At 35.9% G+C, this 15,531-nt stretch overlaps 2 protein-coding genes and 1 pseudogene across 2 annotated transcripts in view; 1 reads left to right on the top strand and 2 right to left on the bottom strand.

The window, feature by feature from the left end:
* Positions 1-15,531, bottom strand: part of LOC106869947 (glutaredoxin domain-containing cysteine-rich protein CG31559) — a 112,575-nt gene that overhangs the window by 51,042 nt on the left and 46,002 nt on the right. The window lies entirely within an intron of this gene.
* The window catches only part of LOC106869948 (membrane-associated progesterone receptor component 2), a 20,183-nt gene that overhangs the window by 3,810 nt on the left and 842 nt on the right, over positions 1-15,531 (top strand). The window contains exons 2-3 of the mRNA XM_014915892.2: positions 13,005-13,154; positions 15,116-15,531. The exon at positions 15,116-15,531 is cut by the window's right edge and continues 842 nt beyond it. Of these exons, the coding sequence (XP_014771378.1) occupies positions 13,005-13,154; positions 15,116-15,222 (257 nt within the window). The 3' untranslated portion in view covers positions 15,223-15,531. The remainder of the gene's footprint in view (positions 1-13,004; positions 13,155-15,115) is intronic.
* On the bottom strand, positions 14,234-14,352 carry LOC128249644 (5S ribosomal RNA; annotated as a pseudogene).

The following is a 15,531-nucleotide window of genomic DNA, read 5'->3' as shown; positions in this document are numbered from 1 at the left end:
TATATATTGATAGAAAAGGTAAGACAACAAAAGAAAGAAAGAGACCTCGATATTATGTAAATAGAGGAATTTATCTGTAAATAATATGTAACAATTATTTACAGACATATATATATATTCCAAAATGCAACTACACATGGACTGTTGGTGATTTTTTTCCCCCACCTCCTTTATCTTTTGGACTTTCCTATGTCTCCTGTTTCTGAAGAAGAGCTTTGCTCGAAACATGAAACAACCACTCTTTCTTTCCTTCTCTGAATGTATCATTAATACTTTGCATGTACTACACCCTCAGGTTGACCAAAGCCTTCTGAGTCGATTTGGTATACAGAAACTGAAAAAAGTTTGTTGTATGTATGTGTGGTGTGTGTGTGTGTATGTGTATCTTTGTGCATGTCTTTGTGTCTATGTTTGTCCCTTCCCCCATAAACTAGTGGTTCAGCAAAAGAGATCAGCAGAATAAGTACTAGGTTTAAGAAATAAGCCCTGGGATTGATTTGTTTGACTAAAACCCTTTAAGGCGGTGCTTCAGCATGGCCGCTGTCAAATGACTCAAACAAGTAAAAGAATAAGTACACACACACACACATGTGCGCACACATACACACCACACACAACTGGCTTATGTCAGTTTCTCTCTACCAACTCCATTCACAAGGCTTTCCTTTCATCAGCTTGAGGTTGTAGTAGAATACACTTGTCCCAAAACTATTGCAGAAAATGTCCTAAAGGAAACTTCTTAATCACACAGTTACATGTTCAAGATCCACAAATTACTACCTTGTAGCAGTGCATCTTACACAAAACAGATCATACATTGTGCCTTTCACTTTGAGAGAGATAAGAATGGTAATAACTCTCTGATCTCTTTGCAGTTAAGTCTTACTCTGACTACTTTACTTTCAAAACATATTCTTCTGTCACTGATTAGGTCACCTGCATAATGAAAACTATTTATTATCTCTTTGGAATCCTCCTGGGCATTTGAGAAACTCTATTTCCTTTATATGAACTGCTATACTGAATATCTGTGTATTCTTTCAGAATAACCTGTCAGTCTAAGATACATGAAGGTGCTCCTAAGTTAATTTGCTGATGTCTATCTGATCTGCATTGCATTATATGTGTGTGTGTTTGTAAATATGTGTATGAGACCCAGGAAGACATGGGATGAGGTGGTGAAGCATGACCTTCGAATGTTGGGCCTCACAGAGGTAATGACGAAAGACCAAGACCTCTGGAGATATGCTGTGACTGAGAAGACCCAGCAAATAAAGTGAGTTCACAGCTGTAACCTACACCAGTGTCGCATAACCAGCCCACTCAAAAAGTACCTTGGATCGTAGGGTGACATGCCGTACTTGAGGAAATTGTAGTTGTGGTCCTCATGCTGGTGGCACGTAAAAAGCACCATCTGATCATGGTTGATGTCAACCCCCTCTGGTCCCTGTGCTGGTGGCATGTAAAAAAAGCACCCACTACACTCTCAGAGTGGTTGGCGTTAGCAAGGGCATCCAGCTGTAGAAACACTGCCAGATTAGACTGGAACCTGGTGCAGTCCACTGACTTCCCAAACCCCAGTCGAACCATCCAACCCATGCCAACATGGAAAATGGATGTTAAACGATGATGATGATGATGATGATGATGACGATATGTAAATCTATATGTGTGGCACCTTGGGCAAGTGTCTTCTACTGTAGCCTCAGGCCGACCAAAGCTTTGTGAGTGGATTTGATAGACAGAAACTGTAAGAAGCCTGTCATATAAATATATATATATATATCATTATCATCATTGTTTAACGTCTGCTTTCCATGCTGGCATGGGTTGGACGGTTTGACTGGGGGGCTGGCAAGCTAGAAGGCTGTACCAGGCTCCAATCTGATCTGGCAAAGTTTCTACAGCTGGATGCCCTTCCTAATGCCATCCACTCCGAGAGTGTAGTGGGTGCTTCTTACATGCCACCGGCATGGGTGCCAGTCGGGCAGCTCTGGCAACGACCATGCTTGAATGATGCTTTTTATGTGCCACCAGCATGAGACCAGCCAGCTGGCACTGGCATCAACCACGCTTGAATGGTGCTTTTTACATGGCACAGGTGTCAATCAGGCATTACTGTCATCGGCAATGACAGCGATGTCACTTGCAAAAAAAAACCTAAAGTGCAGTTGGTTTCTGCTTGTTTTGTTTTTAACCTCTGTTGTACCATTGGTTTTGTAGCTGAGTGGTTGGCGTTAGGAAGGGCATCCAGCTGTAGAAACTCTGCCAAATCAGACTGGAGCCTGGTGTTGCCATCCGGTTTCACCAGTCCTCAGTCAAATCGTCCAACCCATGCTAGCATGGAAAGCGGACGTTAAACGATGGTGATGATGATGATGATGATGATTGTACTGATTGGGTTTAGTGATAAATTCATGCCCTGGAATATCTTGGAATTTAGGAACATTTGCATGGACTACACACACACGTGCACACACAAACACACACACACGTGCACACACAAACACACACACACACACACACAAACACACACACACACACACATTTATGTATGTATATATGTATATACAGGATGGCCCAAAAGTAGGTTTACAGTTATCACGTAGGCACTTTAAATTTCTTTTAAAACATTTCATTACGTTTAAATTTCTATCTTATAAACTGAAAAGGGAGCTTGACAAAATTAACTAAATTATCATAGAATAATGGTTTCATATTTTTTTATAATTAAGATCTAAACTGTTAATATATGAATGCGAAAGAGATATATTTCATGATCATGTCATTGATCAGACTATCAGATGTTGTTATACAACACTGGTCACAATGCATGTTGCATTGGTTTTGGCTTTCGAGTTATGTCACCCGGCTAGGTGAGCAGGCCAACATTTACCCTGATCAGAAAGCTAGTCTGTTACAGGGTTACCCATTTATTGGTGAGTGAACTGAGAAATGTGAAATGAAGTGTTTTGCACAGAGTGCAACACACAAACCAATGTATATAAATATTTGTGTGTGTGTGTAAATATATATATGTATAATGGATAAAAGTATGTCAAAAGACATATAAAATATATACAGACAGGTGAGTGTTCACACTGGATCAAATACTTAAAATTCCATGTTAAATGGTGGGAGGCAAATCCAGGCAAACAAAAGTTAGCTATAGGCTATGTTCATACTCTAATATGACAGAGAAGAAGAATGAGAGTTCAAACAATCCTTTACAGCTGTTTCTGGGGGTTTAGTGATCTGTAAGTGCTGAAGTGCAGATTGTGTGTACATATATACATGTAGCAAATTGGTATTAGCTAATAGATATGAAATAACACAAATTTAAATTATAGTGTCACCTACTCTATCACTGGAAGGAAATTAAATTTTAGAGGTCAAAGGTACTCGATATATATATATATAAATATAAAGTCCCCTCATGGTAGAGGGTGAGAGAGTAATAGAATAAAGGATAGAGAGAAGGCTTAAAAGTATGAGTGAGATCAAAATGATATTAAGAGATTGAGGGATATTTATAAAATAAGAAAAGAAGGCAAAAGAATACAAACTGCATAGATGGGAAAGATGAGACAGTATCTATAGCAGTAATATAATGAATGGCTAGTCATTCAAAAGGTAGCAAGGTGCAGAAATGGCTGTGTGGTAAGAAGCTTGCTTCCCAACTACATGATTCTGGGTTCAGTTCCACTGCATGGCACCATGGGCAAGTGTCTTCTACTATAGCCTTGGGCCAACCAAAGCCTTGTGAGTGGATTTGGTAGGTGGAAACTGAAAGAAACCTGTCATATATATATATGTATGTATGTATGTATTTTTGTTCCTCCATGATCGCTTGACAACTGATGCTGGTGTTCTTATGTCCCCATAACTTAGTGGTTCAGCAAAAGATACTGATAGAATAAGTGTCAGGCTTACAAAGAATAAATCCTGGAGTCAATTTCTTCAGCTAAAAAGCAGTGCTCCAATATGGCCACTGTCAAGTGACTGAAACAAGTGAAACAAGAGTAAAAGGTGACCCAGTAGAGGACTCTGAGATAGAGTAAAATATCAAATAAAAATAAAAAACAATTAGGAGGAAAGATAGAAACGGTCGACAGGTCTCCTGCCAAGTGCAAGACTGCCTGAATTTCTAGTTGCAAAAATGTTAAAAATCAGCCAAGTGTGCAAAAGTGTGGCAGCTCCAGTAGAGCTTGAATAATAAAATGTAAATACAGATGATAACTGAAAGATGATCGAGTTAGGAGGGTAAAGTAGTGATTAGAGTATTAATATATATATATAAAATTAACAGGAATGTAATCACATAAATAATCATCTAAATGATGTAAACAAATATAGTTATAAGGTCCAATATCAGATTGTGCTAAGGATAAAGCTGAAGAATTTGGAAGACCTTGCTAAGGCAGGTGGATACAAAAGAAGTAATGGAAGTGAATAATTATTTAACTCATATTGGTATTGGAACATATTGATATTCTTTTACTCTTTTGCTTGTTCCACTCATTTGACGTTGGCCATGCTGGAGTATCATTTTGATATGATGGTAAAATAGAAACATTTAAAAAAGCAATGCTTGCTAAAGGTGACAGCTTCTTTCCGTTGGGTGGAAAGACAGCAGTAATTTCCTCTTAAAATCTCAGAATATTTGCTACTGAAATCACATGGAGTTCAGCCATCTTGATACAGCTCTCCCACTTTAATAATGGACGAAGTAACTAACATTGCAAGTGATATTACTGTTCTTAGGACAGTGTATATCATTAGCCAATGAAGTAGAAGTTTTGCTTTTAGTAGAGGAAAATGAACTAATGTGAGATAGAAATTATATCTTAAAGTTGACAGGAGACCCTATTCAAATTTTAGTTGGACTCTGTCTGTTTCGTATGGTGCATCCACAATCTACATTATGCCACAAGCAATAACCATTTAAAAGGCATTTATCAGGTATTCTAAAGTTGCATTTTTTTTTAGCCTGTATGAAATTACAATTATCATTTTCTTATCATTGTTATCAGTCATGTTGATAATTAAATTAGTATTCATATTACATGAACAAATATTAGCACCCAATATGCTACTTTTATGGTATAACTACTGAAACTACACATATTACCAATGTGAATATAGCTAACAGTACAATCTAAAAGAATGGGCCCAGTAATATCCCTCTTTTCATTGCTCTAATTAATATAACTAATGCAGCTGCTACTCTGTTACTCTTATTACTGTTTCCAGTATTAGTTTTGCTAATATTGTCCCCCATATTATCTTTAATAGTAGTAGTAGTAGTAGTATAAGCACCAGTAGGAATAGTGGGCAAAACAAAAATAGTGAGGGTATATTCTTTTATTCTTTTACTTGTTTCAGTCATTTGACTGCAGCCATGCTGGAGCACCACCTTTAGTCGAGCAAATCGACCCCAGGACTTTTCTTTGTAAGCCTAGTACTTATTCTATCAGTCTCTTTTGCCGAACCACTAAGTTACAGGGACATAAGCACACCACCATCGGTTATCAAGTGAGGTTGGGGGAACAAACACAAACACATAAACACATACACACACACATATACATATATATACCTATATACGATGGGCTTCTTTCAGTTTCCGTCTACCAAATCCACTCACAAGGCTTTGGTCGGCCCAAGGCTATAGTAGAAGACACTTGCCCAAGGAGCCACGCAATGGGACTGAACCCGGAACCATGTGGTTGGTAAGCAAGCTACTTACCACACAGCCACTCCTGTGCCTATCAGAGGAAAGATTCCTACATACATGTATATTATCATAATTTCTACTCTTAAATTTATTACCTGATTTAATGGGGTTACATCATTGATGGTTTATGTTACTAATAATCCACATGCTTTTCCTGACACTAGTATTACAACCTTTGTTTTCCATCTTGCTATCCAGGTTATACTTATTTCCTGAATTAGTCATTATTGTAATTACAATTAATGTTTTTGCTAATCCTATTATCACTGTGAGATCCATAGTTAATTTTCTTTTTCCTCTAATAATAATAATAATAATAATAATTATTATTATTATTATTATTATTATTATTATTATTATTATTATTATTATTATTATTATTATTATTATTATTAGTAGTAGTAGTAGTAGTAGTAGTAGTAGTAGTAGTAGTAGTAGTAAGTCAGTGACCTGACATAATCATTAGCACAGTGATTAAAATGCTTAGGGGCATTTCATCTGTCTTTACTTTCTGAATTCAAATTCAAAGAGGTTGGCTTTGCTTTTCATCCTTTCAGGGTCGATGAAACAAGTACCAGGTGAGCACTGGGGGTCAGTTGTAATCAGTTAACTCCTTCCTCCTAAATTTCAGTCCGTGTGGCAATATATCACCACCACTACTACTGTCATTATTAATACTGCTATTATTTTAACTACTATTAGTATAGTTGTTACTAGTGATATTATTACAATTACTATCACTATCATGGTTATAACTATGTAAATTGTATGGGCCAAGCTTACATCTAGTGGAGGTGACAATAATGGACACTATGTGAAATGAGGTAGAGTAGGAGAATTTAATAGTTGACATATTAAATATCACTCGATATTTTATATGTCAACTATTAAATTCCCCTCTTTATTACATCCAACATAGTGTCCATAATTGTCATCTCCAATAGACATAGACTCAGCCTGTACAACATATATTATTATAACCATGATAATAATCATAATAATACCTATAGTTAAAATAGTTAAAATAATAATACTGACAACAGTATTGATAATAATGATGATTTCAACTTTTGACACAAGGCCAGCAATTTCAGGGCAAGGTTAAGTTGATTACATCAACCCCAGTACTCATCTGGTGCATATTTTATCAACTCCGAATCTGAACTCAAATAATCATCATCATCATCATCATAATGATAATGATGATGATGATGATGATAAATGAATAAAAGTGCACGATATATTAACATTAAGTATGATAGATAGATGTCAGTATTAGATTAAAATAGCCATCTATGTATTATACTTAATGGAAAATTTACTGTAGTATTTATCCAGAGATAATATTTCTTATTGATGTGCTGTTTAAAAACTGCATACATATTGGAGGGGGGCAAAAATCATCCTATCAGCAACTGTTTCTAGGGTCCCACTTTTGCTTAGATGGATGGGTTTCCTTAAGCATAGCAAATTACCAATCATCCCAATCTGCCATCATCTCTTCCATAAGATTCATCATCTGGAGGTTATTTTGTTGAACTCTACTTTAATTTCAAAATTTATTGAAAAAAACAGAGATGTTGAGAACAAAACAGTTAAACTAATCTGCATATTTGCCTGATATTTAACTAACATACTGACAAATATATTGCTGTATTGTTCCTTCTTTACACTCTCTAATTGGTATTTGTGAATTACTTGATTTGGAATATATGGTGTTGGTTATGTTATTCAAAGAATTGTCTTCATCATTGTCAATATTATCAATTCTTTCTGAATTAATGTCATCATTGTCAGAAGGTGAAACCTGTCTGGTTCGCTGTTTTCTCCTAGCCAGATGTTATTTCAAGTTTCTTCTGTGTTGCTCAATGAAAAGAAATTCCATTGCTTCTGATCCAAGCTACATGACTATTGAAATTATGCCGTGTAAAGGAAATATAGTTCCAAAGAAATGTATGCATACCCATTACAGATTTAAACCACATAAATTTGTTAAATTTGCCCAAGTGTTGGAAAGATAATTCGGGTAATTCCTTACAGAGAGACAGAAACTGATAATGAAATGGAAACTGAATGAGGAGGTAAAACGCAAGGAGCAAGAGATCCATAAAAGAGTATTCCTTAAGCTGCTTGGTTTTTTCAGAAGAATGGCTAGTTGTGCTTGATAAATACATTCTTATCTCATTGGCCGATAGTACTGGGAGACAGAAACCTACAAAGCTATTGGTCAGGCAGTTCTTGATGATAAAAGCTTATTGTGGAGCAAACTTGTGTCAGACACAGCCTACAACAAAATGCAAGTTGTATAAGAAGTAGCACTTTGAGAAGCCTCAGGGTGGCACAAAATGTTAGCTCTATATTATGAAACCAGTAATTACCTTCTGGTTTCACCATACTTAATTTAGAGCTTCTTAATTACTAGTCTTGTGTTAGAGTGCAATTTTCCATGGGGTGGGGACAAGTCTTCTGCATATTGCCAATAAATATGGCCCATTGTCATCTTTTTGCTAAGATGCAATGTCTTCAGGTCAGCTTTCACCATTTCATCCCAAGTCTTCTTTCATTTCCTTCTTCCACGAGTTCCACGAATTTAAAGTATTCAATACTTTTGTATGCAGCGGTCATCCTCTATATACTTCACATGCCCATACCAGCACAGTCTCCTTAGCATAGTTGTATTCTGGCATTCATACACATTAACATTACACATCCATCAGAGCATGTTTGCTTTGCTTCTTTCTAGTCTTTGCAAATCTTCTACATTCAAGGCTTATCTTACTATCATGCAACATTGCAGTTCTAATGCAAAAGCATGTTTCAATTAGAATCTTTGATCAAGTCACAGCTATAGTAAAGGATACTTTGCCAATAGGCTGTGCAGTTGGATCACATGTGAAATCATTGCAAAGTGAGTTCATTAATCACTTAGCTAAATCATTGCAATATAAGGAAATTATTGTTACGCCAATTTTGAATCAATATGAAAGGGGGACACAATTTATAGTGTGAACTTCACTTACACTGGATACAAAAGAGTCTCTTCACAGATTCTTCAAGTACAAGAAATGGCAACCAAATTGCCTCAAATGACATCTTTATTGTCTTAAGAAAAAGAGCATGTTAGTCAATGAGATACTTTTGATTATATCACAGAATCTCACAGAAAAGAAAGACTCAGAGAGGGGAAATGAAAACAGGTCTAGAAACAGGAAAACAACAAATTATTTTCTCTCTCTATCTCTCTCTCTCTCTCTCTCTCTCTCTCTCTCTCTCTCTCTCTCTCTCTCTCTCTCTCTCTCTCTCTCTCCCTCTCCCCCCTCTCTCTCTCCTGACTCAGTATTTTAATTGAAATGAAGTTGCTTTTTTTTTATATTCTCTTATGTATGCTGTTGTTTGGTCCCAAGTTAGACCTGATATGATCAACAATATTTCTAGGGCAACATTGTCTAATATGCTCTTTTTCTTAAGACAATAAAGGTGTTATTTGAGACAATGTGGTTGCTATTTCTACCATTTGGTTGCTATGTCTATCGTTTGGTTGCTATGTCTATCATTTAGTTGCTATGTCTATCATTTTACTATGAATTTTCGTACTCTGAAAACATTAAAACAGATCCTGTTCTGTCAACTTAATCTCTGTCTCAAAAAATACTACTCCACTCATCTAGCAACTTTAACCAAATGTCCATGTCACTGCAATCGTCTCCTTCAAATACAATAATGATCATTTTTTTTTTCTGTTTCATTCTGTCTGTCAAGTTCTTTTATTCAACCCATTTATTTCTCTACATGTTGTCGCTTGTCCCCCACAGAACCAAGTGAACAGGGATTCAGTGCCCCACTGCATGGATGCTGTTGGCTGCTGTCCTTTTCTTAGTCATGAGTCAACCATTACTTTAGTTGTGAAACTGTTTCTAGTTCTGTGCATGATTATGTCCAGGGTTTTCATTGTTTGATAGGCTGGAGGATTATTATTACTTTGGTTGGAAACAGGTGAAGGTTGGCATCAGGAAGGGCCTCCATTCTCCTGTATAGTTTTGTCTGACCCATGCAAGTAGGAAAAAGTAAACATTAAAAAGAAAGATGATGACATGCATACATACACATGCATGCGTGCACACACATTCACACACACACACACACTTTTCTGGGATTGGTCAAGTGATGTAAACACTTCTAATGAGACCTTGATACTGTGTGGAGTGGATTTCCTTGTTGACAGGCAGCTGTTATTAGATAAAGTGCTAAACACTTATAAGTATACAAATTAGCAGCTCCAGAGAACCGGAGCTGCTAGATTTGATGTGTATATAATGGAGTGAGTATTTGTTTTTCTGGGATTAGCCAAGTGATGTAGACACCAAATGAAAACCCACTGAGGGTTGGAAACCAATTAAGGCTGTTCATAATTTTTTCAGTCTACACAGAAATAGGTAAATTTGAAATGTCTGTAGGTTTACACATACATGCACACACACACACACACACACACACACACACACACACACACACACACACTCACACACATATACACCGTTCCTTACAGTACTGGATTAACCATTAAACAAAATAAGCGCATATAAAAAAATCACTTTAAACTTGCTAAAATAATATTCAAGGTGCCTTATCTCTACTAAGTATAGAAGCAGATGTATTACATGAGATTAATTTTCAGGAGCTGATCAAAAACTTCAATTAAAAAAGTGGGAGAAAGCTTAATTTTAAATTCCATATATATGGGGGCACCAAAATATTTTAAGTGCACAGGACCTCTGTGAGTCTTAATCCAGCTCTGATTATTTATATAAGGATAAAATTCCTTTACACTTTTATTCCTAAATCATAGAACTTCATTGTTTATCCATAATACATGAGGCAAGAGGGCCTTGACACAGTTATTCAAACAACTTGGAATAGCTGCCAAATCTACTCCTTCAGATGGCACCTACTACTTTCAAAAAGAGCATGTTTGGGAAAGAGTCATCTGGGCTACTGGGCTACTGTGCCACACTTGAAAACAAAGTGGAATGATCATGGCTGGAATGTCTTTTATCATCAGTCTGCTTGATCAGGGAAGTATGTGTGCTAAAAAACAACTTTAGATATTCTATTATCACTGTTTTCTTTCATGTTTCCTTTAGAAGCTCATATCATTAACAAGAAGTTGTATTTAATGTATGAGATTTTTGACAGGAATCTTAATCTTTGAGCTTTTTAAATGTTCCAGCATATGTTTTAACCCCTTTGCTACCATATTCCTGTTGAAACGAACTGTCTATATTTCAATTAATTTTGAAAATAATGAAGAATCTAGTAAAATAACTGTAATTATTAAACTGGTATTTATGATATAAATGACATGAAATTTTGAAGGAAGATTTTAATACAGATCAATGTAAACAAGAAATTTGAATCATAGAACCAAGAGCAGTCTTGGGCTATCTTGGATGGATTGGTATCAAAAGGTTTAAAGACTGCATACCAGAAAGCAAATATCTATATCTCAATTGACAACCTCCAGTCTACAGAACAAAGTATCATCAAATAGAAACTTCAAGACCAAAATCCAAGGCCTCTGCCAGGGATGTAGCCAGCCCACTTATGCATACCATTCCTTCATTGGATACTAAACTCCGCTTGCAAAGACTTGTTGAGGCAAGTGAAATTGAAATTGAACTAAATTTGACGACTGGCACCCTTGCCAACGTTTCCTTCATTGGACACTAAACTCGGCTTGCGAAGACCTGTTGGGGCAAGCGAAAGCAAAATTGTGATGGCACCTGTACCAGTGGAGGACTAAGAGCATCGTCTGAACCTGATCGTTGCCAGAACAGCTGTCTGGCTTCCGTGCCGGTGGTACGTAAATAGCACCATTTGAGTGTGGCCTTTGCCAGTACTGCCAGACTGGCCTTCGTGCCGGTGGCATGTAAAAGCACCCACTACACTCTCTGAGTGGTTGGCGTTAGGAAGGACATCCAGCTGTAGAAACTCTGCCAAATCAGATTGGAGCCTGGTGTAGCCATCTGGTTCACCAGTCCTCAGTCAAATTGTCCAACCCATGCTAGCATGGAAAGCGGATGTTAAACGATGATGATGATGATGATGATGATTATCCTGTATTATTATTCTGCATTAGCTTTCTTTTATTACTAGGCATCATCTGAATGTAACCTACATTTGTCTTCATTATACTTTGTAGTTTCTATGGCTTTTCAAATCATATTTTCATTATTGCCTTACAAATTGCCCACTTTCTTACCTTTACTCTTTTACTTGTTTCAGTCATTTGACTGTGGCCATGCTGGAGCACCGCCTTTAGTCGAGCACAGTTGACAAGCGATGTTGGGGGAACAAACACAGACACAAACACATATACACACACATACATATATATATATATATATACATATATACGACGGGCTTCTTTCAGTTTCTATCTACCAAATCCACTCACAAGGCTTTGGTCGGCCCGAGGCTATAGTAGAAGACACTTGGCCAAGGTGCCATGCAGTGCGAATGAACCCAGAACTATGTAGTTGGTAAGCAAGCTACTTACCACGCAGCCACTCCTATGCCTTTGTCTGATAGCAAGCTCTCTTTAAGCTACCAACCTTTTAACCTCTTGTAATGAATCTTAAGTCTATTTTCACTCTCAATTGCAGTGCATGTAGATCAGTGGTTCTCAACTGGGGTCCACATAGCCCTTAGGAGTCCATATAGCCCTTTGGGCTCAATATAGCCCTTTGGGCTCAATATAGCCCTTTGGGCTCAATATAGCCCTTTGGGCTCAATATAGCCCTTAAGGATCTACATAAGATTTTGTTGTTAAAGTTTATGTGCAATAAATTGGTTTTACTTTCACAATGCCCAAAATATTTTAACAAATTTTTTATACAATTCCTAATAATATTTAAGTTCAAAAATTTTATAATTTTTTTAAACATTGAAGATACACCTGATCAAAATAGGAGTCAAAGCAGTTCACAGGCAAAAAAAAATGGTTGAGAACCACTGATGAAGACAAAGAACTTCTTAGTAAACCCTTTAATATATTTTTTTTTAATTCTTAATCTATTTTATTTTTTAAAAAATGGTATTTAGCCTGGAGTTAAAAAGAAATTACTAAAAACAACTGCAAAAAAATTTCTTTGCAGTTGTTTTATCAGAAATTATCTTTTATAATTAACCACGTCTTAAACACATGTATATATTTCATAAAAGTTTAGATATTGTCCCTGAATTCTTTTAGTTATTTATTAATTTTCAGGTGGTCCATATTCTGTATTCGCTGGTCGTGATGCTTCCAGAGCATTGGCATGTTTCTCTGTGTCTGCTATCAAAGATGGCTATGATGATCTCAGTGACTTAACATCTAGTCAAATGAACCAAATACATGAGTGGGAAATGCAATTGACTGGTAATGGTTTTCAATTAATTTATTCATTTTTATTTTACTGAGTTTCTATAAGACTACTTTGTTTTTTTTTTTTGGTTTTTTTTTAAAACCACTTTTAATAGACTGGTTTCAGTCATTGGACTGTGGCCATGCCGGGGCAACACCTACAAATCATTCCCCATACTTTTTTTGTTTTAGAGTCTGGTACTTATTCTACCTCTATTTGTTTCTTTTGCTGAATAACTAAATCACAGGGACATAACCAAACCAACACCAGTTGACAGTCATTGGGTGGTAACGGATGGACACATGCACCCTCCCACACACACTTATATATGATGAGCTTCTATACACTCTCTATGTGCCAAATTCATTCACAAGGCATTGGTCAGTCAGGGACTAGACACTTGTCCAGGATTGAACCCCAAATCATGTGGTTGTAAAGCAAGATTCTTAACCACAAAGTCATATCTGCGCATAGATAGAACATCATGTCAGTTGCTTAGTTTTCAAGTGAGAAAGAAATATAAGTTGCAATGTTGAAAAGCAGTTCTTCGTTTCTCCATCCTCAGGTAGTTGTTCTTTTTTGCTCAGTAATCAAACATGGATTACCTTATATTCAATTGAACATTAGATTACGTATGGAAGTTTCAAATTAGAAAATAACAAAATTATGATTCAGTTGTCTTATTTTTATATTAAATTATCATAGGTAAAAATTAAGCAAAATTAACTTATTTTATCTTTTACTTGCTTCAGTCACTGGACTATGACCATGCTGTAGCATAACAGTCGAACAAATCAACCTTTGTACTTATGCTTTTAAGCTTGGTAACTTATTCTATTGGTCTCTTTTGCTGAACTACTCAGTTATGGTGATGTAAATACATAAACACCTGTTGTCACATACATATATATAATGGGCTTCTTTCAGTTTCTATCTTCCAAATCAACTCACAAGGCTTTGGTTAGCCTGAGGTTGTAATAGAAGGCACTTGCCCAAGGTGCCATGTAGTGGGTTCTGAACCTGGAACCATGTGACTGGGAAGCAAACTTCTTACCACACAGCCACACCATGCTTGTGCCTATAAAATGTGAGATGCTTATAGCACCTAGGTTTCCCAAGTGGTCACCCATCTGAGTAGTAACTAGGCTTGACATTGCTTAACTTTGGTGATCAGGCAAGAACTGGTGCATTCAATATAACGTAACTTTAAGCTTCAACATGATATGGCCATCAATATAAAAATTCTTTTTAAGAAAAAGTCACATTAATGAATTCAAAGAATTTCTCTAATTAATATGCAAATATTATCTACAATAATTCTTTTTTGGAACTGTGGATCTCAAAGCAAAAAAAAGCTATAAATAATAGCATGTAAATTTTGGGTTAGAAAAAACTCATTTGGATAGAAAAAAACCAAAGGCTGTCCATTGGACATGATTCCACACATCTAGACATGACAAAGTTTCTACAAGAGTTGAAAGTTTTTGTTCCAGGGCAGCCTTTGACTCTTTCTATCCAAAAGAGTGTTTCAATCCAATAGTCCAAAAATTATTTCAAATTTGCTTAAGTTTATAAATTCTTAATATTTACAATATTTTTTAAGAATTACAATTATACAAGGGGGTGCTGAAAAGTTCCTGGCTTTAGGTAAGAGAAAATGCAGGAAGATCAATTAATTGGGATTTTATATCTCCCCCTTTCAGATTCACACACTTATAGTAACGATCCTTCAGGCTTTCTAAGCCCTGTAAAAGAACTCAAGGTTGGGCCTTCAACCAGACATTTTGCAATACCCTTAAAGCCAGGAACTTTTCAGCACTCTCTTGTAATATTTTGATTGATTTAATTAAAACAGTGATTGATTTATATAATTAGTTTATATATTTTATTAATAAATTTGGAAGTTTTCTTTCTATTATGCAGAAATTTAAGCATCTGCTAAATTTAAATTTTTAATTTTTTTAAATTTTTGTAGATGAATATACATTAGTCGGTAGATTATTACAGCCTGGACAACAACCAATAGACTACACCGATTCCGAAGACGAAACTCATGATGATGACAAGTTAAAAGATACTTAACCACTTTCAGCATTTAAACGGAAGAAAAAACTCAAATTACTATGATTTTCATTTTGAAAAGAGAAGAAAACATGGCTGTTTAAATATTGTTTATGTGTTCTATTTGCTGTATGTTTTAATATTTTATATTTTTTATGTTTTTAATTTTTCCCCCCCATTTTATGTTGAAAAACTGCCATTTTTATTATTATTATTATTATTATTATTTTTTAAATATGATTTTGCTTTCATACTTTTCATTGTTATCCCACATGACATACACAGTGAATGTCAATTTTCTCATTGGCTCATTTCACATGACCATCTATT

This window comes from Octopus bimaculoides, chromosome 16 (genome assembly GCF_001194135.2).
Source record: "Octopus bimaculoides isolate UCB-OBI-ISO-001 chromosome 16, ASM119413v2, whole genome shotgun sequence".
NCBI lineage: Eukaryota > Metazoa > Mollusca > Cephalopoda > Octopoda > Octopodidae > Octopus > Octopus bimaculoides.
This window is presented reverse-complemented; position numbering and strand designations above follow the sequence as displayed.